The sequence below is a fragment of the Ambystoma mexicanum genome, chromosome 4p (assembly GCF_040938575.1).
Source record: "Ambystoma mexicanum isolate Mex_15411 chromosome 4p, UKY_AmexF1_1, whole genome shotgun sequence".
Taxonomy (NCBI): domain Eukaryota; kingdom Metazoa; phylum Chordata; class Amphibia; order Caudata; family Ambystomatidae; genus Ambystoma; species Ambystoma mexicanum.
The window spans coordinates 684486675-684507712 of record NC_090927.1 but is presented as its reverse complement, the minus strand read 5'-3'; the positions used below and the strand labels follow the sequence as shown (position 1 = coordinate 684507712).

At 44.4% G+C, this 21038-nt stretch overlaps 1 protein-coding gene across 2 annotated transcripts in view; it reads right to left on the bottom strand.

Moving 5' to 3' along the window:
* The window catches only part of KCNQ5 (potassium voltage-gated channel subfamily Q member 5), a 1047762-nt gene that overhangs the window by 575356 nt on the left and 451368 nt on the right, over positions 1-21038 (bottom strand). For both annotated transcript variants that reach the window (XM_069606244.1, XM_069606245.1), the window contains exon 3: positions 6279-6405. In XM_069606244.1, coding sequence (XP_069462345.1) covers positions 6279-6405 — 127 coding nt within the window. The remainder of the gene's footprint in view (positions 1-6278; positions 6406-21038) is intronic.

Genomic DNA, 21038 nt, shown 5'->3' with positions numbered 1-21038 from the left:
TATTTTGCCTTCAAAACGATTTTGCACAGATGAATATATTGAAACATTTACAAGACTTTCGATAAGCACGAAAGTTTTTGGACAGGCATTTCTTTTACAGGGGAAATACAGGTAAGTATCGTCCTCTACTGTTGTCGAGGAACAGTGTCCACAGTGATGCATGAGTATGCAGTACAGGTAAGTAGTGACATTGAATTTTAACAGGGTGCGACCCAGGACTGTGGTAGGTCCGGGGGTACTAAATACAACGGTGTACACAACACTATCTATAACAACATATACACAGGGGTTGTGCCACAAAACATCAAGATGTGTGGCACAACCCCTGTGTATATTTTGTTATAGATAGTGTTGTGTACACTATTGTGTTTAGTACCCCCGGACCTACCACAGTCCTGGGTCGCACCCTGTTAAAATTCAATGTCACTACTTACCTGTACTGCATACTCGTGCATCACTGTGGAAACTGTTCCTCGACAACAGTAGAGGACGATACTTACCTGTATTTCCCCTGTAAAAGAAATGTCTGTCCAAAAACTTTCATGCTTATCGAAAGTCTTGTAAATGTTTAAATATATTCATCTGTGCAAAATCGTTTTGAAGGCAAGATAAAACATCTTCAAAACCGAGACAGCTGTCTACAGATCTTTCCCCCTGATTTCTAGCATTTTGCATACAGGTACCCACCTGGGCATATCAGGACTCTGCCAGGCGCCCTTTATATATTCTATCAGCGTTTTGTCCATTAGCACCACGTCGTCTACATACAATAGTCTTCCAATGGCTTTATTAGCTAATTTGGGTGGAAATCATCTACGATTTGCAAAGGCATCTTTTGCACCTGAAATAAACAGATGGAATAAGTCCAGAGAAAGGGGGCAACCCTGCTTCAGCCCTTTGCCATTCACAATTGGATCAGAAAGGAGTCCCTCATATCCAATCCGACCCCTGGGGTAGTTCCACTGTAGAGGTCTTTTAGAGCTTCTCTGATGTCACAGGGGCATCCCAGCCCTGTAATTTCTTCCACAATTGAGACCTGCTTACAGAATCGAATGCTTGTGCCAGGTCGATGAACGCCATACTTCACACTTCACTCCTTCATCAACCACACATCACTCAACATGGGGAGAGGAAAACCGTAGAAGATGCTTGTGATACATACACGCGGCAAGTGGGAATGGCAAATGCATCCAAGCACATGGCAGAGCAGGTACCATCTCGTAGGTTATACTGAAACAGATGTTGGCATCACAGCAGTTCGAGAAGCATGTATGCTAGGAATGCAGCTAAGTAGAACAGTTGTGTGCCCACTGTACACTCACACAGTACAAACACAAAGATGCCGTTGGGAAAAATTGAAGAAAACATTCAAATCTCACAAGCACAGCCAAGGCACCATATGCACCCAACACAAGAGTAACCTGGAGGAAAGAACTGCACCAAGGACAAAGTACACACATTGAAACCTAACAATATTAGAGTCAAGATCCACAGGCCATACAGCTACTGCACATTTCCCATACACCCAACAAAACAAGACACACAGGGAACTGAAACAATTAAACAAGATGTCCTTCAAGCACCTGTCCTCTACAGTCACCACCACAAAGCCTACTAAGGCTGCAGTGATTTTGTCACTACCCAGTCACAACCTTCCTCACCAAGAATAACTAACTGTCCTTAACTGGCATCAGCCCACTCACCACTGAGGATATTGAGCCTTCCTCAACAGGCGTCATCCCACTCACCACTGAGGATATTGATCGATCCTCAATAGGCGTCACCCAACTCACCACTGAGGATATTGAGGGATCCTCAATATGCGTCACCCAATTTACCACTGAGGATATTGAGCAATCCTCAATAGACGTCACCCAACTCACCACTGAGGATATTGAGCAGTCCTTAATAGGCTGTAACCCTTTGACCAAGAAAGCTTTCCTCTGTGTTGTGTGACAGAGAAGACCAAGGAAAGATTTCTTGGTCACAGATTACAGTACTTTATAAACCACACATTTGCGAATGTGGTTGTTAATGTCCACATACCTTTTCCTGAACTTGCATAGTAATCGTATATTATGAATACAAAACAAAGGGAGTGCCTGATTCCCTATATCGCAGCTATCGTCAATAGGTGTCATGCCACTTGCCACTGAAGATACCACCATTATCATCAAAAGGATCCCCACCACGTGCCGCTGAGGGTATCCTGCCATCCTCAAATTGCATCACATATTTTCCACCAAGGATACCATACAATTCCTTAACATGCACATCAACACCTGCCACCGGGGATATCACCATTGACACTACTCTGTTCTTGACAGGCGTTACAAGACCAGGTGTCATGGTAATATGTCCCACTTCCCAAAGGATACAATGATGCTGGAATAATACATTTCACCTTGAAATTGAAACCTCTGTCCATGAGTCATCTGTGGAAGAGACCCTTCCTAGGGAAATAAACACTGGTAGGCTATTACACATCCAAGTACTCTTCATCCAATGCAGTGACCTCTTATATAGCTCTACTAGCACAAGAACAGTTGTTCGCTAATCACATTAGCCTTCTCCTTGAAAACGGCCTCTAGCCATTAAGCTCTCAGGCCTTGTTATCTATCACTTAAATGTCAGAATGTCCCAACAAATCTACAATTCTATGTATGTTTTCTTGCCTGTAAAACCAATCCTGGGGTAAAGACAGACCCGGAGAACTCGCTCAAGTAGTGAGCCAAAGGGGAGGATAAAAGGTTTTCCAGGAAACAGGAAGGTGGGGGTGAGTTCATGGGCAGAGAAGGAGGACCAAGAAACCAGGCGGAGGAAGGATGGTGCAGAGGAGAATAGGGGAGAATTGCAGAAGGAGTGTGCACAGTGAGACATTGGTTGGTGGGAAAAAGTTGGGTTTGAGTGTGGGTGAAATGTGAATGAGTGAGAGTAATGCAACGAGAGTAGGGAGACAATCAATAGGTGATTGAGGGAGTTGTGAGAGACGATGTGGGTAGAGATTAGCAGTAGTCCGGACAGGCCACTGTCTGTTCTTTACCTAGGAGAGGTGTTTCATGTAAGAAAACATACAAAAGGGGTCTTAAGCCCCATCCCTCTCCTGTCCTTGAGTATAGCAGTTTTAGGCAGTGGCAGCTGACAGCATTCAATGTCCTAGTTCATGCAAGGACTTTCTGGCAGGTTTGCGTTGGTGGTTTGAGGAGGGGACCGCTGCGAGGCCCTCTCGCAGGTGAGTACACAACGCCTGCGGGTGAATGTGTGGACATTGCCTGAACTCTCTGTGCACTGGCTCGTGCTGGAATTGTGCTTGTGTGAGTCGCAAAGTGAGGTAGGCCTCCCACTCCAGGCTGAGAGGTGCTCCCATCCTCACTGTCCCAGTATACAGGTAGATGGACCCACATGCTCCCAAAACCCAGGTTAGCCAGCTCCAAAAGCCTGGGTGAAGAAATGCTGTGTGGTGACATCACACACTAAATGACATCACAGCATTGACACGTGCAGCAGACATACAGGGATGCACTTAGTGGGAAATAGAAATGCCACAAAACCGCATTCGGAGGAATTGCATAACATCACAATTCCCAATGTAGCTATCTCGCAAAAAAAGTGTTCAGCTTTTGCCACTGATGCTTTTGGGAAGTATTTGCCGGTTGAAGATGAAATTCATAAAATATAACTTGCCACCAAGGACATCAGTCCCCCAGTGGCAACATAGGCACTGGAAAATGTGGCATTGAGGAAAGTGCTGTCTTGATCTGAAAGGGTTAAAATGAAAGATTCGTAGAATACAACCTAGAGACAAACCTCCCTTGAGCTTTCAACATTTCGGTTTCAACATTGAAAAATCCACCAAAAAAAGAAACAAGTACCATAAAGAAATAAGGGTAGAAGGCAAGGGGTGGGAAGTGGTTGTCCATAAGTGGGCTAGCGGTGACCCCAACCTCATTACAACAAGGGGGAAGGAGCAGTTTAAAAAGCTATTGTCATTTTTTAAGGACACATGCAATTTAGCATAAAATGAGGAGTTTGTCCCTCAAGTTTAGAAGATTAGAAGAAGCAACATAAGTATGTCGTTTTTACAAAGTGAGTTTAAATCATCTGCCTGTTGTTAAAATAACTGCTGTAGGGACAACCACTGATCTGCATGGCCTCTGGAGTAAGCCTTCATCACATATATATTTAATTGAGAAGGTCAGAAAAGGCTAGGTATACAAAGAAAGAGCATGAGAGATAATATGGCCCTTAGATGTGCCCATGAGTGCTCCGTAGTGATTCACCTGAAACCAAGCAATGCTCAGGGATAAGAGACAGAAGAGGAAAGGAATAGGGAAGGAAGGGAGCAGGCAGAATGATGTGTCTTGGAAAGGGGGCAGGCCTAAAGGTAGGAACCTCCTCTTTTGCACTATAAGCTTTCCAGGTGTCTCATTGGTGCCAGCCAATTAGGTAGCTAGGTATGCGGGATTGAACGCCAGTGAAAGCCCGCTTTCCATGCTGCCTGATGGCTTGCTCCCCCTGCCGCCACCTTCCCCCCACCCTCTGTCACATTTTCTTTTTCATCCCCCCTACTTACCTCCGCTGCATCCGCTCCTTCCCCTTGCCTCCTGCAGGCCACCATGGAAGGGGAAGGCGGGGCTCTGCACGGAGCCCTGCCTTCCCTTTCCATGGTGGCCATCTTTGTAAAGGATCTTTGTAAAGGATTTTCCTTCGTTCAACGATATGCGCACGGTGTCCCATTGAACGAAGGAAAATCCTTGTTTAGCACCTTGTGTTACCCCTTTGGTAGCCTGTGGTGCTAATGGCCTTAAACCTCCGATCCTAGGGCTGGAACGGGGGTGAGGGGCAACTGGCCGGGGCCCTCATTAACGGCCCGAGCGACCAGCCCTTTGAACGGGGGCTTAACGCCACATTTATACATACATATCAAGTTGTGAGCATACAGGGTACTTTCCAACTGAAATGCCATGTTTGTGTGGCTTAAAATCTTGAATTATGTGCTTTCCTTCACTTGGCATGCAAGCCCAAAACATGGTGTTTTCCCCATGGAGTTAAAACTTATATCTGTTAATCACCAGGTGCACATCCTTGTATTTCACAAACAGTTTCAAGAGGTAGCTCGTTATCGTTCTCAAGTAGATGGCCATCTGTCTTCACAAAATACATTTTAAATTCAACAAAAGGACAGATTTCTGCGGTGCTTGAACAGATAGAGGTTAATATCTACACTTCCAAGTGACTTATTTCTATATTCTGTCATTTGTGGCCTCTAAACCATGGGAATGATCTGCTAAGTGTATCTCACAGAGTCTTATCGTGCAGTTCGATTGCAGGTCACTGAACAAATTGAAAATTGAAACCCTTATTCTCTGGTTCTGCTATTAGTAGACAATTAAGTAACCTAGGCCACATAAACATGCAACGAGAGTGTTTTCTACAGTTAGGTCCTACCGATTTTTGGTGGGCACAAGCAAAATGTTGCCTGCAAGGTACATGATACGGCCCAGGAAATGTAAAACCTTGAACTGTTAATTCACTGAGGCCGCAACTGCAGTGCAGAACTCGATGTTTGCACTTGACCTCTATGGCGTGTATTAGGGAAAAGGTTGGATGGAGTTCATTTTACACCTGCTCTTTTGGTGAAATATTGTTTCTCTTTCTTGAGTACTTCTGCTGTTTTATTGTATACATTGTTGGTTTTCCTGTATTATTTATAATTCTGTGCTTTGCATTTTCTGTACAGTTCTCCGGCGCAATTGCCTTTTTCACGCCAACGACATTTACTGGCAAACAAAGGAAAAGATACAGAAACTCATGGCGTTTACTAAAAAATGGCAAATGTTTTGGCAACTTAGCACCTTTTGGTGGGAACACGTATCGTCCCTGCAGGAGAGTGGCACAGCGTCTTCTAATGTGTGAGCCTGGCAGCAAAGAACGGCTTCTTCATTCTTCATAAGATATCTCCAGTTTGGGGTTCCTACCAGGGGTGTTGCTGATCTATGCCAATGCTGGAACTCTCAGGGCTCAGGGCTCGGGGCTTGATAGCCTTTTGGCTGTAGAACCGGAGCTTCTATCCGGGGCTACAACTAAGAGACCCGGGCCTATACCCCCTTCAAGCCCTCCCTAGCAACACCTCTGGTTCCTACCGTTGACTGTGAGTTGGATCCGAGCGGTCAGTGGCCAATGTAAGGTTCTAATGAATTCTTTGAATAGATTGATGTGTTTCCCAAGAGCCAAACTCATGCACGACCCAAGGCCATGTTCATGGCTCAGATACTCGCCTATCACGCAGAATGGTTTTCTGGCAAATCGTAGCCTTCCTTGCCATCCTCGGTACCGGCAGCAGCAACCCGCGGACCAGATGCGGAAGATGTACTCCAACCCAAAGACCACGATCATGACGAATTCCTGCAAGACAGAAGCACCGGACACATGTTACCTCTGGGGTTCCGGGAGAGTTTCATCGGTTGCTGTACCATGCCATATACCTTGGCCAAGTTGGCCACTTTATGCCAACTTTACTTCCATTGAGTAAATACTGAGAATGCATTTCAGAGGGATTTGCTAGCAGTAGCCGAACTGAGAACCCCAAATATGAGCAGGGGGAAATGTAGGTTCTGTGCAAGATGTGCAAATCCCGGCTTAAACACATAAATGCTAGGTACATGCGAGTCATTTCACAATAGAAGACCAGAAAAAAGTCTCATAAGTCACCCGAGAAGGCGTTCTCAGACAAACAAACAAGCAAGCAAACAATGCATGCATTTTGGAAATTATCAAGTGAGTGCAGACCTAAATGACTGCAGCTGGAGGCCTATATAAAGTGGCCTGCCAAGTGCACCATGAGGTGGTGAAAAATATTAACTTTCTTGTCACTTACAAATATCTCCCTGTCAAGTAGAAAACTGCTTCAATCAGTCAACTATTCCAATGCGTTGTCCTTCGCAGGACTGGCGATGCAGAGGAAACATATCAATGAGCGGTGTTTCAAAGGAGGACATTCCATAGGAAGGATCGACGTGAGCTTCATGTTGTCTGTAACTGGCTTACTTGCGTATTCACTAGTATCATGACAACTAAAAATGGATTTGTAAATTACTAACTGTGCCAAGTGTCTCTTTGGCAAGGTTGTGTGGCTGCAGACACAATGTGGTTGTCCTGTATGCATGGCAGAAGCCCAAGTGCCCCAGGTGGCGAGCCATCAGTGCGGCTACAGGCAGCCCTTGAAGTGAAGCAGGGATATGAACATGCTAAGGTCAGTGCTGCCACAGGCAATCCTGGAAGCGGAGCAGGGATAGGGCTATGATACAGTTAGTGCTGCAACAGACAATCCTGGAAGGAGAGCAGGGATATGAACATGGTGAGGTCAGTGCTTTTACAGAGAATCGTGGAAGCGGAGCAAGGATATGAGCAAGGTAAGGTCAGTTCTACCAAAGACAATCATGTAAGCAGATTAGGGATATGAGCATGGTAAGCTCAGTGTTGCCACAGGCAATTATGGAAGCAGAGCAGGGATATGAGCATGGTGGGGTCAGTGCTGCCACAGACAATCATGGAAGCGGAAACAGGGATATGAGCATGGTACGGTCAGTGCTGCCACAGACAATCATGGAAGCGGAAATAGGGGTATGAGCATGGTACGGTCAGTGCTGCCACAGACAATCATGGAAGCGGAAATAGGGGTATGAGCATGGTGAGGTCAGTGCTGCCACAGGCAATCGTGGAAGGAGAGCAAGGATATGAGCATGGTAAGGTCAGTGCTGCCACAGGTAATCGTGGAAGCGGAATAGGGGTATGAGCACAGTGAGGTCAGTGCTGCCACAGACAAGCATGTAAGCGGAATAGGGGTATGAGGATGGTAAGCTCAGTGCTGCCACGGGCAATCATGGAAGCAGAGCAGGGATATGAGCATGGTGAGGTCAGTGCTTTCACAGACAATCATGGAAGCGGAAACAGGGATATGAGCATGGTACGGTTAGTGCTGCCACAGACAATCATGGAAGCGGAGCAGGGATATGAGCACGGTGAGGTCAGTGCTGCTACAGCCAATCCTGGAAGCGGAGCAGGGATATGAGGATCAGAAGGAGCCAAAGAAGAACTTTCAACCCCTCTGTGAAACCATAATCTAGACAGGCATTTGTGGAATTTCATAAACCTCCAATCTTCCTTGTCATTCATAACTAATTGTTAGTTATGCTATGTTAACTGTATTTGTAAAGCGCACTATCACCCGGGGGCATCATGGCGCTACTAAGGGAACAGGCATATGAGCATGGTAAGGTCAGTGTAGTTAGAAGTAGAAATGTAAGAACAACCCTCTGGGACATCTATACCTTAGTCAGCTGCTTTCTAATCACCGCTGTCGAAACGCTCACCTCCTGCAGGCACACATCAGTCTCCCAGCATTCCAAGCATAAATGACAACACCGGATGCATCGATCAGCAGCAGTTTTACATTACACCTACATCACACCATACATCTTTTCCCGCCTTAAGGAACGCAATAGAAACAACAGACACACATAAATGACAGACCATGCAAGGTGTGGATGCCAACAACGGATTCTGCTGCTATTTGCTATTCAATCACACCACCAGCACAGGCTCACCAGAACAAAACTATGTGGCGGAAGAGTGAACAATAGCCCAGAGCAGGAAGGCAATACCACAATGCACAACTGTCCTACCATCAATGCACTGACCCACACATCTTAGGGACCTCCAGGGGACCCTAACGTATGAGCACATGCAGCCAGCACAGTGCAGGAAAGGCATGTGCAGAGAGTCATACACACTGCACAGAATGAACCTACCCCACCCCATGCTAGAAACCTTGCACACCCTCAAGCGCAATCACTAGTGTCAGCAAAACACACTTAAGAAAAAACACTGGAATCAACCTTGACACCAAGATGCTTCTACGGCAACTACATAGTGGTATTCAGCACAATCCGGGTCAACAACTGGAAGTAGACCAAAGGCAACCATAAATGTACTAAAACAGCCATTCCAACCAGTAACCACTGGCCTACCTGGTGAGCTCCACTTCCACCACACCTGCATGCATGCTCAGCATGTGATACCTGAGACTAGTACACCATGCACCTTTCCCACTACATAACACTGCATGGAAACTACGCAGTACTTACTACACACTCGCAATCAATTATAAAGGGTGCAGAAATACCGCCACGACATACGTAATATGACACACCGGCGCATCCACGTAGCCACAACCAAAATGCATGCAATCCGTGCAGCCATCGAAACACTGGGTGTAACCCTATGTCCCAGACACAGCAACACAATACATCAATGGTAAACGTGTAACTCTCAGAAGTGACATGCAACTCCAGATAATGAGCAGAAAAAGAAAATATAGGAAAATACTACCACGTGGCTGGTTCATCATCATCCATCATCAGGGAAATGAGGAGACTAGTGGGGACTGCACCTGAGCAAATCATTCAATGACAGAACCTTCTGGAAGTCGGGACTTGCAAGATTACAAAGCACGAGGCCACAACTAGAACACTGCATTGAGCAATAGCCTCAACACAATAGCCAACACAAGGCCCCCCAAAAAATAAACAGCACATAAAAAATACAGTAATAATGTTCATAGCAAGCAAACGTGCACACTCCTGCCCCCACCACAGAAAAGTCACCAGGAGTTTGGAGCCTATTAATGCCAGGGTCGGACTGAGGTATCCAATTGTCTCGAGCACCAATTAAAAAGTGGCCTACATCGGCAAATGGCAATTCATTCCTTTTGTGACAGACTGAGTAATACCCACGGGGGAGTTTTTTGATAAAAAATGATGACAATTGTGCATTTCTTTTACTATTGTGCACTAGCCAAAACAATATGACTTTTTACACAGTATAAAATAGAATCATAATGCATATACTTGACATCAAAGGACAAACAGAAATGAAACAGAAAAGAAATAAATAAAAAAACAAATGGATATTAAAAGCAAAACAAGAATCCTCAAATCATTGGCGAGGCATTCGGAATGTCCCCATTACCTAACAAATTAAGCTCTTTCAAAACTATAACCACCTCAGACGCAAGAAACACTTCACTACCAGACATTAATCTGTCCCAGAACATGCCTGAAAGAAGAGAGTTAGGGTCATGCACAAAACGTTTAAATCTTGATAGCCTCACAAACCAGGTCCCAGCACACCCAGTCAAAAGATGACGAATTGACGTTGGCGCTGCACTTATCACATAGGTCAGTAGGATAGAGATCACCATATCGAACATGGAGGATATCCAGAGTGGGCAATAGGTTGAGTCTAGGAAATCCATCCGTTTTCCCGCGTCTGAGGATTTCATTAGATATTCGGCAAATAAGACCTTGGTTTATGAATTAACGAGGGGGATGAGGATAGTTTAGCACTCCTAATTTTTCTGTGGTTCTAATCCAGTCCATCCAATGCAAACTTTCCCTTGTTTTCGATGGATTTTGAATAAGGGTATCAACATCTGAGTCAGAGAGGGTAAGTAGTTCAGTACATCTAGACCTCAGGGTATTTAATAAGAGATTACAAGATTTTGTCATGGCAACAGCTACTACCTCGTAAAGCGATGATTTGGGGGGGGGGGGGCTGGAATCAATCTGCAAAAAGAAATCCATTTCCACTCCAACCAATTTTTCAGGGAGATGAGGCCAAGCTCGAATCTTAAACAGGAGATCAGGACACAATCTGGGAGACCCAGGGACTTCTTCCAAATTTTACTTTCAATCTTGCCCCAATCAATATAATAGGTCAATAAGTTACATTCCATACCAAATGTAACCACTGGAACCACCGTCCCAACATAGAATTTTATGAGCGGCAGGAGCAAGAATTCATAGTACTGTAGGCAGATTTTCTTCATCTGCGCGACCAAGTTGACTACCTTTAGGTCTATTGCAAAGAGAAGATCACGCCTGGTGGGAAAAGCAGTAATTTTAGAACCCAGATAACATCACTTTTTCTCTTGGGAAAAAGGAATTACCGAGTTATCTAACTGCCAAACAAAGGGTTTTATCTTCCTTAATGGATGTTTAAAGACAGTAATCTTTGATTTTTCAGGATTGATTTTTAATTCATTAACTTTTGCATACTCCATAAATTCATTGAGTAAGGACTGCAGACCGACTTGCATCTGATCAAAGACAACAATCTCATCAGCATACACTAACCAATTCATCTTCTGGTTACCAAATCTAGGACCCGCCAGACCAGACTTCCCCAACCATTCCACTAGGTCCGATAAATAAAGAATAAAAAGAAGAGGTGCTAACAGGCAACCTTGGCGCACCCCCCTCTCTATCCGAATAGATTGAGACAAGACCCCCAGTTTGGACAGCCAGACTCTTAACGAAGATCCTTCATGGAGTTCCACTAAAATAGATAATAAAGAGTCCAGAAGCCCCAACAACTAATTTTGACCAGAGTCTATTTCTATTGATAGAATCAAAGGCCTGGAGAGGTCAACCCAGGCTCCAAACATGGGGGAGCCTTCCTTTTTAATTGTGCATTTTAAATAATATTTATTTGGTAACAATGGTCAAAACTACTAGCCACGTGGTGAAGTAACTCATCAAACTGGCACACACTGGCCAGAAAAGTGGCCCAGTTTGACCCAAAAAAGTAGGCGACGCTAGCATTTTGCGTTTGGGTTCAGGCATTACCATGTTGTCCTATGGGCCAGTCCGATCCTGGTGTACACAGCCCAGCCCCTTCAGAATGCTCCCCTAGAGTGCTGACCTTCTTTACATTCCTGCCTTCGAAGTGATATATATGATTTCCCTGCACTCGCACCAAGGTACCGGCTCATCTTTGCCTTCTGAAAGTGACAACAGGAACAACAATGCTTGCACATTGGAAGAGTCCATCTGTGGTTCCCCTGTAGGCCCAGTCATTATGACATTGGCCTAATTTCCATAACCCCTTCCCCTTGGACGACTCGGAAAGATTTCGAAGAAATGAACAAAACAATGGAGATCTCCTAATGCCTGCCTTCCAACCAGTGGTTCACTGCTGTACTGCAGTCCTTCCACCATGTCAGTGAGGCGCATATTCCTCGCATTCCACTGGCAGCTGCACTGCATTCCAGCAGTGAAAGCAAATCCTCTATTCGTTGCCTATGAGTGAAGGTTCGCGTGTCACAGAAGACCAAGTGACGTGCCTGCACCCTGAAGGCACCAGTGTCTTTTGAGCTGTGCTAAGACCTGCTTTGCCCATGACCTTAGCTTTATGTGTTGTAATAATGAGGCAAAGTCCTCAACCAGTTATTTTTCGTGAAATAGCCCAGTGCAGCCTGGTAACCTAGCGCCTGGACACCAACCGCTCCAACTCCCCTCGAGGAATCCTGGCTCTCCTAACAATCTAGAGCCTGTTGGTGTCCATGTTGCAACCCGGGGGCGTGCAGGAGGTCAGCGCAGCAAAAGTACAGAGCAATCTAACTCCAGGGAGTACAAGAAATGTAACTGGACATAACAGAATATGGGGGAAACCCATGGTCGGACTGGGCTTTATAATTGTCTTGGGCATCAATGAAAAAGTGGCCCACAGTTGCAAATGGCTAATCATTCCTTTTGTGACACTGTTTGAATATTACCCAAGGGGGAGTTTTTTGATAAAATGTGATGCAAATTGTGCATTTTAAAGAATATTTATTCAACAACACTTCTCAAAACTATTAGCCGCATAGTGAAGTAACTCATCCAACTGGCCCACATTGGCCAGAAAACTGGCACACACTAGCATTTTATGTTTTGGTTCGGCCATGGGCCTATTGGCCTATAGGCCAGTCCGAGCCTGGGGAAACCTGTAGCAAGAAAAGACCTTATCACCCCCTTTTAAATGCAGGGGCCTCACCGAGAGGCGGCCAAGGGGGTCCACTGCCACCCTTATAAAAACGCTGCCCCACCCCACTGGCCCTTTCAGTTATGTGTGTTTGTTTTGGTGTGCCACCCCAAGATTTCCAGTGTGGCCACCCCTATGAAAAATGTCTGGGGGAGCAACTGTTTAAATTGGCATGAACCACAAGAGGGTATCACTCTCGGGGTAGTGAAAGAATCTGTAATGCCATTCCATATCTCCTGTTCTATCCTCTGTCACATCTGTTAATCCATTTAAATGCAACATTCTTTTTTGTCAGTATTTGCAAAGGATGAGACAGCCGTGCAAAATTCTTCACAGATTCTTTTGGAATGTGGTCATGCCGAGAAATTAGCTCGCCTCATCCTTGGCTTTCAACGTGGAAGCCTCCCTAATGGCTTGCATAAGGGCCTTCTTAGACCTATATCCATTGCCATAAACGTGATGGCCTAAGTACTCAACCTGCTTAGCTTGAAACCTGCACTTGGTGACCTCAGTAGTCAAACCTTTTTTGCTAATCTTGTCTAGCACCTGATGCAACGTCGAGTCGTGTCCTTCCCTACCTTTGTCTTAGATCAAAATAGCGTCCTTGTAGACCACTGTGCCGAGATCCCTTTCAACATTTGTGTGTTTACCCTGTCAAAACCTTGAGCAGCTGATGCTAATCCAAATGGTGTTCTCTGATAATGATACGACCAAAAGACTTGGTTAGGGGCCTGAGGTGATTGCTTCCTTCTGTCAAAGAGATAGCGGTTATATGCCACAGACAGAGCTAGTCTAGTAAACATGTCTCCCCCCTCATGCAATTCAGCATCTCTGCAATGATGGGGATGGGAAATATCTCTATAACTATGTTCTTATTGTCTTAAGCCTACACATAGCTTAACCTTCCCATTTATCTTAGATGCCACAACATTGGGCTGGACCATTTTGCCAACTCGATTGGCTCATTTATACCCTCTGCCGCTAGTCTGTGTAAATCACTTTCAACATCATTACTCACCTTGCTTTGTGTTGTTTCAGTGTGGCCTCTCTTTTCGAAACAGTCTTATGTGTGTACCCCCTGACGTTCTCAATCTTCTCGCAAAACACTTCAGGATAGCTAAATTTGTATCCTTCTCCTGGAATAAATACTTCCATCACTTGCTTCTCACTATTGGGATCAGGGTTGATCCCTAATGTTGCCTCATCCCTTTAACCTATTGCATTCACTCCCTTTCTCATCACATAAAGTTTTATCACAGCCATGGGGTCTTTAAAGTCAGTCACTGCCTGGAAATAACCCATGAACATTAATTGGTATCAAGTAATATTGTCCCCACCAATAATGTCGCCATTCAAATAGTCGCCGGGAAATGGCATAGGCGACCTTATTGGTGGGACAATACATGGGGTAAATGGGAGCAGGGATTGCAGGGGTGTCCCTGTTCACTTTAAAAAAATGTGGGGGTTGCGGGGGTGTCCCCCCCAGGTTCCATATGTTAATGTCACTGCAAAAAAAGGCGCCATTCTTGCATGCCGACATTTTTGTGGGAACATTAACACATGGAACCCAATATTTTAGGTCCGTCAAACCTATTTTTGCCTGTGAACTTAAGGCCCTTTGGATAGCGTGTCATGTAGTAGATGGGAAGCAAAGTAACTCTTACACCAAATAATGGAACCAACTCAGGAAGATGGCAACGTTTTACTGTTTAATATCAATTGTCTGAAATAGGGAGTTACAACGGACATCAACGGACGTTGCATGTGTTCTCGGCACATCGTACAAAAAATTACATTTATATGGTGAAAATTCGTCATATGTGACGTCATACCACGTGGCAAAAGGAGAAACCTACGAGGGATTGTGATACGTTCAAGGGGAACATCTAAATATACTTTCTATTAGGGATTGAGTTGTGATTGGATCTCTACTGTCAGGTGGACAACTCCTGCCCACCCCTAGTGCCCAGTCATCTTCAACACTTATTACACGATATACCAATGGCTTTCAAACTATAAGGCCCTTCGTTATACGCCCTCTACAATTGGTTGGCTCGCTTGTGCCCTTGTGGAACATTCAGCTCACTAGCTGCATGTAAGCTCATACCCCAGGTTCCAGGAGGTGGACTTGACTGTACCTCCCCACCCAATTAGCTCAACATCTCTCATCACCCATGCCTTTTGCCTTGAAGATTGTCTTTGAACTTGGCCTTGCAAAGTATCCTTGTCTCTGAGAACATACAGGAGTGTGAGAACGCACTATCGCTGTTCTGGTCCTCATTGCCAAACTCTATTTCCATCCTTGGCTTAGGTGACAGGAGACCACAATTTGGTCCATAATTCAGCATTTAATTGTCTTAAGTGAATAGAACTTGGCACTCATGGTGTTCTTTCTTTGCACTTTAGTAAGGGATGATTCAGCATCTCACGTTTACTGCCTTCAAGAAGAGATAAGCCAGGCAGCCCTTTCAGACTCATCCACGATCTCGACTAATTCCTTGCTGCGACACAGTTCTCAGCTCTTCTCTTCATGGGTTTGAGCTTACTAAATATGTAACACCAATGTCCAGTTTCTATATAATGGTGGCTCTGCCTGCAGTCTAATCACTACTATAGCCAGCTTCTAAGATGACTTAATCTACTTCCGTTGCAGCATCTGTACATTTATTGAACAACTTGTATTGTCTGCAGTGCTCTTCATATATGCAATCTTCTTTTTGCATAAGAAAGGTTCTTTATTTCGTCATCAGTTTCTATAAGGTCCATACATACTTTTCTTCATCCAGTCTTCCCAATGTGTCACGCTCCTCTCCTGTGATGTCACCATCTTTTCTTTCATCCGTTTTTATATTCCTTCAGGGAGCTTGTCCCTCAGGTTATCATCTCTTCGGGAGTACATCTGATAGGGCCTTCTCAATGGATACCTTTTCTTGAATATTCACTGTGAAATTGTTGCAACTGCTGGTGTTGGGCATGGCACAATTTTGGGCTTCCAGCATACAGATGGTCGGGGGTGGGACCTCCTGTAAAGGCAATTAGCTGCTCCTCACCACTCCCGCGTCTGGCCGAGTCATCAACCACACTTTCACCGGTCTCCACATTTTGATACCTCCTCTTGAAGAAGTGCTTCTTTGGAGTCCAGATCTTCATTACTCCCTTTCGGGAACCAGCAGACTTTACATGTTCATCCACACTCCAGGTCATGTAACTGCATCCATTCGGATTACAATAGACCCATTGTCGTACGTACTTCTTGTGATTTCTCAGAAGTAGGAATTTCATCCCCTCAGGTGCTACTATTCTGGCCTTTAAGTATTTTCTGATATTTTCATCTGTCATCTCGTTGGGTCCCAACCCTGACTTGACATCGATCACGATCTTCATTCCTACTGCCTTCTTTGCTGTCTTCTTACACTGTTTAATTATTATCCTAATCAAACAGAATCCAAAAATCACCATCACTAATACTGCTCCCAGAAACTTGAAGATGTTCGCCATCTACTGTGGAACTCATGAGAATATAGACAGGAAACAACTGTCATCTGCAATGTCCTCTGTCTCACCTCCAATCTTGTTATGTAGGTTCATCAGCAACGTTATAGCCTCTGTCAAGGTTCCATTTTCGTCATCATGAGAAGGTGTGAATGTGCAACATGATGGCCCAATTTTGGCGCAAACTCTTCCTTCCATTGCAGTGATCATGTCAAGGACATATCTGTTTTGCATGGTCATCAATTGTATGGCTCTTAATTCTTCCTTGACAGCATTAAATACCTTTATGGTGGTGTTGGTTGTCTGCAGAAGTTCCCATCTTGTAATCTGCAACCACTTGGCATTAGTCATCGTCTGGATCCCAGGAATGAAGATAGTCGTGAAAATTGAGGCAGTCTTGATTAACAGCCTATGCTCATACAGAATAGCCTCATATGCGTCTATTGACTTAGCTGAGAAGTAGTTCTCCCTTCTGGTTCGATTGAGAAATGTGCGCTATCTTCTCCTTCTCGAATGAGCATCTACCTTCGGAAATTCTCTAATGTTCAGGTCACAATGAGGAACCACTAATGCTGGAACATGGATGAGCACCAAGGAACACGTCCCTCCCCAATCCTTGGGCAGCTTCATGTAGGCCGTGGGCTCACAAGTCCAATATCAATCCATCAGAACGGCTGTTCCTGCTCCCATTCTAGTAACGTCAACTGTAGTTTTGCAGCCTAAGTTATCTCCTGCATGCTTCTTTCCATGTCTGGGGAAGCATAATGTCGCATTTGCCATTTGGATCACACCCATAGGACCTGATTCATCTTCTACCCGTGTCAACAGCTTGGCATGTTTGGCCCATGACTTCAAACACCCATCGTTCACTCGCTGCACCTCTATACATATTCTGGCTACAATAGATGAGCTGCACAGGACATCATTCCCTCTTCCCATCCTTTCTTGATTTCACTCATCCATAGACTAAGACTTGAGTTTGTTCCCAACAACCAGGCAATCCAGCTATTTCAGTTTTATCAGGGCAGTCCATTCACTTCATCTCTTTAATGACTACCTCTTACTGTCCTGTTGTCAGATACGTAAGCATCTTGCTTTTCCATGCAGGTTCTTTTTCCATCTGTGTAGTCTTTATATAATCATCCTAGAATGGAAACAACCATTTTGATCTCCATCGCAGAGTGGACCAATTTCCCTGGAATTGTCCTCTGTTCGTGCTGCAAGATGAGCGAGACACCTGGCATCGTGTTCCGCAACTTCTCTAGAGATTAAAGTTTGTACTGTATTCAGGGCATAGGGTATGAGAGAGCAAATGTAACAACTCTCCTTAGATGTACTATCCCTGACTTTTCGCATGTGCTGATGCCACATGTTATTACCCAAGGGTGCTGAATTGTCTAGATAGGTGTTTATCCCCTCACTATCTTCCTCTGCAATTCTCCTATACCTCCCATTCGCAAGGTTCGTATACTGTCCACAAAGTGAATCAAAAGTAGTATTTATAGTGGGAGAAACCAAAGGAACATCTGCCTTATCAGGACCAATATGATAGAGAGTGTGAAACAGGAGAAACAGAAAGACAAAAAGAGTAATTGTACAGGCATATAGTATGCACAAGACCATGGACATCCACCTCTCTCGCCATCCTGGTACTTGCCATGCTTGTTCATTCCCTAAAATCGTGTTAGCCTCACCATTCCTCATTTCTAGTACAATCACAAGAACATTCTTTCACTCCTGCAATTGTAGTATCAGCTCTATTATTTCTATGAGTAGCCTTCTAATCACAGCCATTTTAATGATCCCGTAAAAAAGTCTCAATATCAATGTCTCTTCTGACAAGGGTAGGATAAGCTTGAAGGATAAATATAAAAATAGCAAACACAAACCGATGCACATCCCTGTCAGTGAGAACCATACGTTTTACCAAACAGATATTCAGTGAGAAATGAATCTGTATATTGCTCTAGTTTCCAATCATCGATCTCAAAATCACGTTTAAGCATATTTATGATATGTTAATAATTTCTAAAGTTCATTTTTCAAATGATTCCTGAGACTCTCAGCAAGGGTTCGCACTCCAGCTATAATATCTATAAGGAGTGTCAGTTCGAGTCTTAGTCCAAATGCAAAATCTGCATCAGCAGCTCGTCGCTTATGGTCCTTCTTCTTCGTGATCGATCGCGTCTGCACATGCTGAAATTCTTCTTCTTGTCTTGCTTCTGGATTGGCACCAGTGGGAGGGTAGGTCTCACCTTTATAGGCTTTTGTGTCGTTCAAGTGAAGGAAGCCAAGCTCGCCTGCCTTGAACTTTCACTGCTGAGGGGGTTATATCTTCAACTTAAAAGGGACCATTAAAATGGGACTCATGCCACTTTCGTGTAAATTTCTTACAAGGACAGAGTCACCAATAAATAACTCAGGTGCCTATAGTAGTTCACATGATTTGGTTGCTGAATGGTCTACATCTGTGTTCTTAGACCGACCCCCTTGGCGCTTGACTTGAAATAAGAGAGATACTAGAGGTCATGCATGTCAAATATTCATGCAATTCATCACCTAACGTTTTGGCTACACTCTGGGCATCACTTCTACTCCTAGAAGGAGGGGTGAGAGGCATTCTCATCTGCCCCCCTGTCACTTGCTTGTGAGGGGTGAGGTGGTGGTCTGAATCAGGCAGATTCCAAAGGGCATAAACAGCTAAAGGTAGGCAATATAGCCATCCCTTCTTCAGTGTCAATTTAATGTTGGCAATCCTTTCCTTCAGGAGGCCGTTGAGCCTCTCACATATCACATTGTTTGCGGGTGATAAGCAGAAGAAAACTTGTGTTTAATACTTAATAACAGCCTTATCTGTACAAATACTACATTTACAAAATGTGGCTCATTATCGGATCTCAGCACTTCACACACACCCCATCTCGGGAAGACTTCACATACTAAAAACTTTGCTATGCAAGTGTCATCAGAGTGTGTATACATACCTGCCTCGATCCACTGAGCGAAGGGGCACACCACCACAAATAGATACCTGTATTCATTACACACCTGCAGCATATCGACATAGTCAATATGTAAATGCTGAAATGGACCATTCAGTCGAGGTATTACCCCTCTAATTTTTCTCAGTGTATGCCCAGCAGTAATCTTTTGACACACGATGCAGTTCACTATAAATAGTGCAACGTGTTCCAACAGATTCAGAATTAACCCGTCTTCCGCAAAGGTTGCAGGAAGACTCTCCCTAGTTACATGCATTGGATAATCCGTGGAATAATTCAGCTGCTCAAGTGTGACCTTCAATAATGCTACTGGCATCACCGGCTTTCCAGTGCTATCTTGTCGCCATAATGCTTCAATGGGGGATAAAGAACAAACACCCCCTTCGTTTCCATGACTCCTGCTCTTCCTGTGGTGAACTTCCTTGAATCTCCATTAGTTGGGTCACCGATAATTTATTAAACCCTTCTTGCCTCACCATGGTCATGACTACTTTCTCTCTTACACTTGGAGTATCGAAACTTGAAATTTCTGTAGAATGTGCAACCCTTTTGGATTCTTCTTCTGCAGCTTTGTTTCCGCAAGAGACAAAATCTGTTTGCTTAGTGTGAGCTGGGCATCTAACAACTGCTTTGGCCACTGGGAGTTGAAGTGCCTTAATGAGCCTGTCCAATAAGGATGTGTGTTGCACTGGGGTCCCATCCACACAGAGGTAGCCCCTCCTTTTCCAATGTGCTAGCCCTGCGTGTACGGTTGTGGTCACATATATGGAGACACTGTACACCATCACTTCCTCCCCTTTGTGTTTCTCGAGCACGACAATAAGCGCTAGGAATTCTGCTGCTCGCACTCAAAAGTGAGACGGTAGCCTGGCACTTGCTACAATTTGCAATTCCACATTCAATCTATGCCTCACTACAGCTGCGCCAGAATGCCTTTCCCGCCTAGTATGATCAATTTTCAAAGAACCATCAATAAAAGAGAATTTCCCTTGCTGCCAAAGCATTTTCTTCCACACAAGGTATATCATCCTAAAGTTCAACATAATTAGCACAGTCATGCACTTGATCACCTTCTGCTAATGGCTCAGCTACAAATGTGGCAGGATTCATTATTTTATATCTAACAATTTTAATCACTGGGTTTGAAAGCATTACCTCTAAGGCAGAAGCTCTTTGGTATGTCAATGTACCTTTGGGCGTCTCTAAAATTGCAAACAGAGAATGCTCCACGAAAAGACTCATAGATCAGCCCATGCCAATACTTGTCGACTTCTCAATTGCAATTGCCAATGACTGTTTGCAAGGAAAGTGTCCCTTTATAACTGGGTCTAAAATACCACTGTAATACGCCAGAGGCTTGTACCCCTATGTAGTCCTCTGTGTAATCACTGCTGTCATGAATGTCCCATTCGTGTGTGAAAAGAAATAGAATTCCTCTGCATAGTTGGGAATTCTCAAAACAGGAGCTGTAGAAATAGCTTTTTTCAACTCCTCAAACCCTTCCTCACTTTCCTCAGTCCATTCTATTGTTACTTTGTTCACCTGTGCTTTCTTTAAAGCCTGCAAAAGGGGTCTTGCACATGTACTGTAGTCAAACACCCAGGCTCTAACATAATCACATAGCCCAAACACTGTTGCATCTGCTTCACTGGGTTTGGCTTTGCGGTTTTCATAATCATT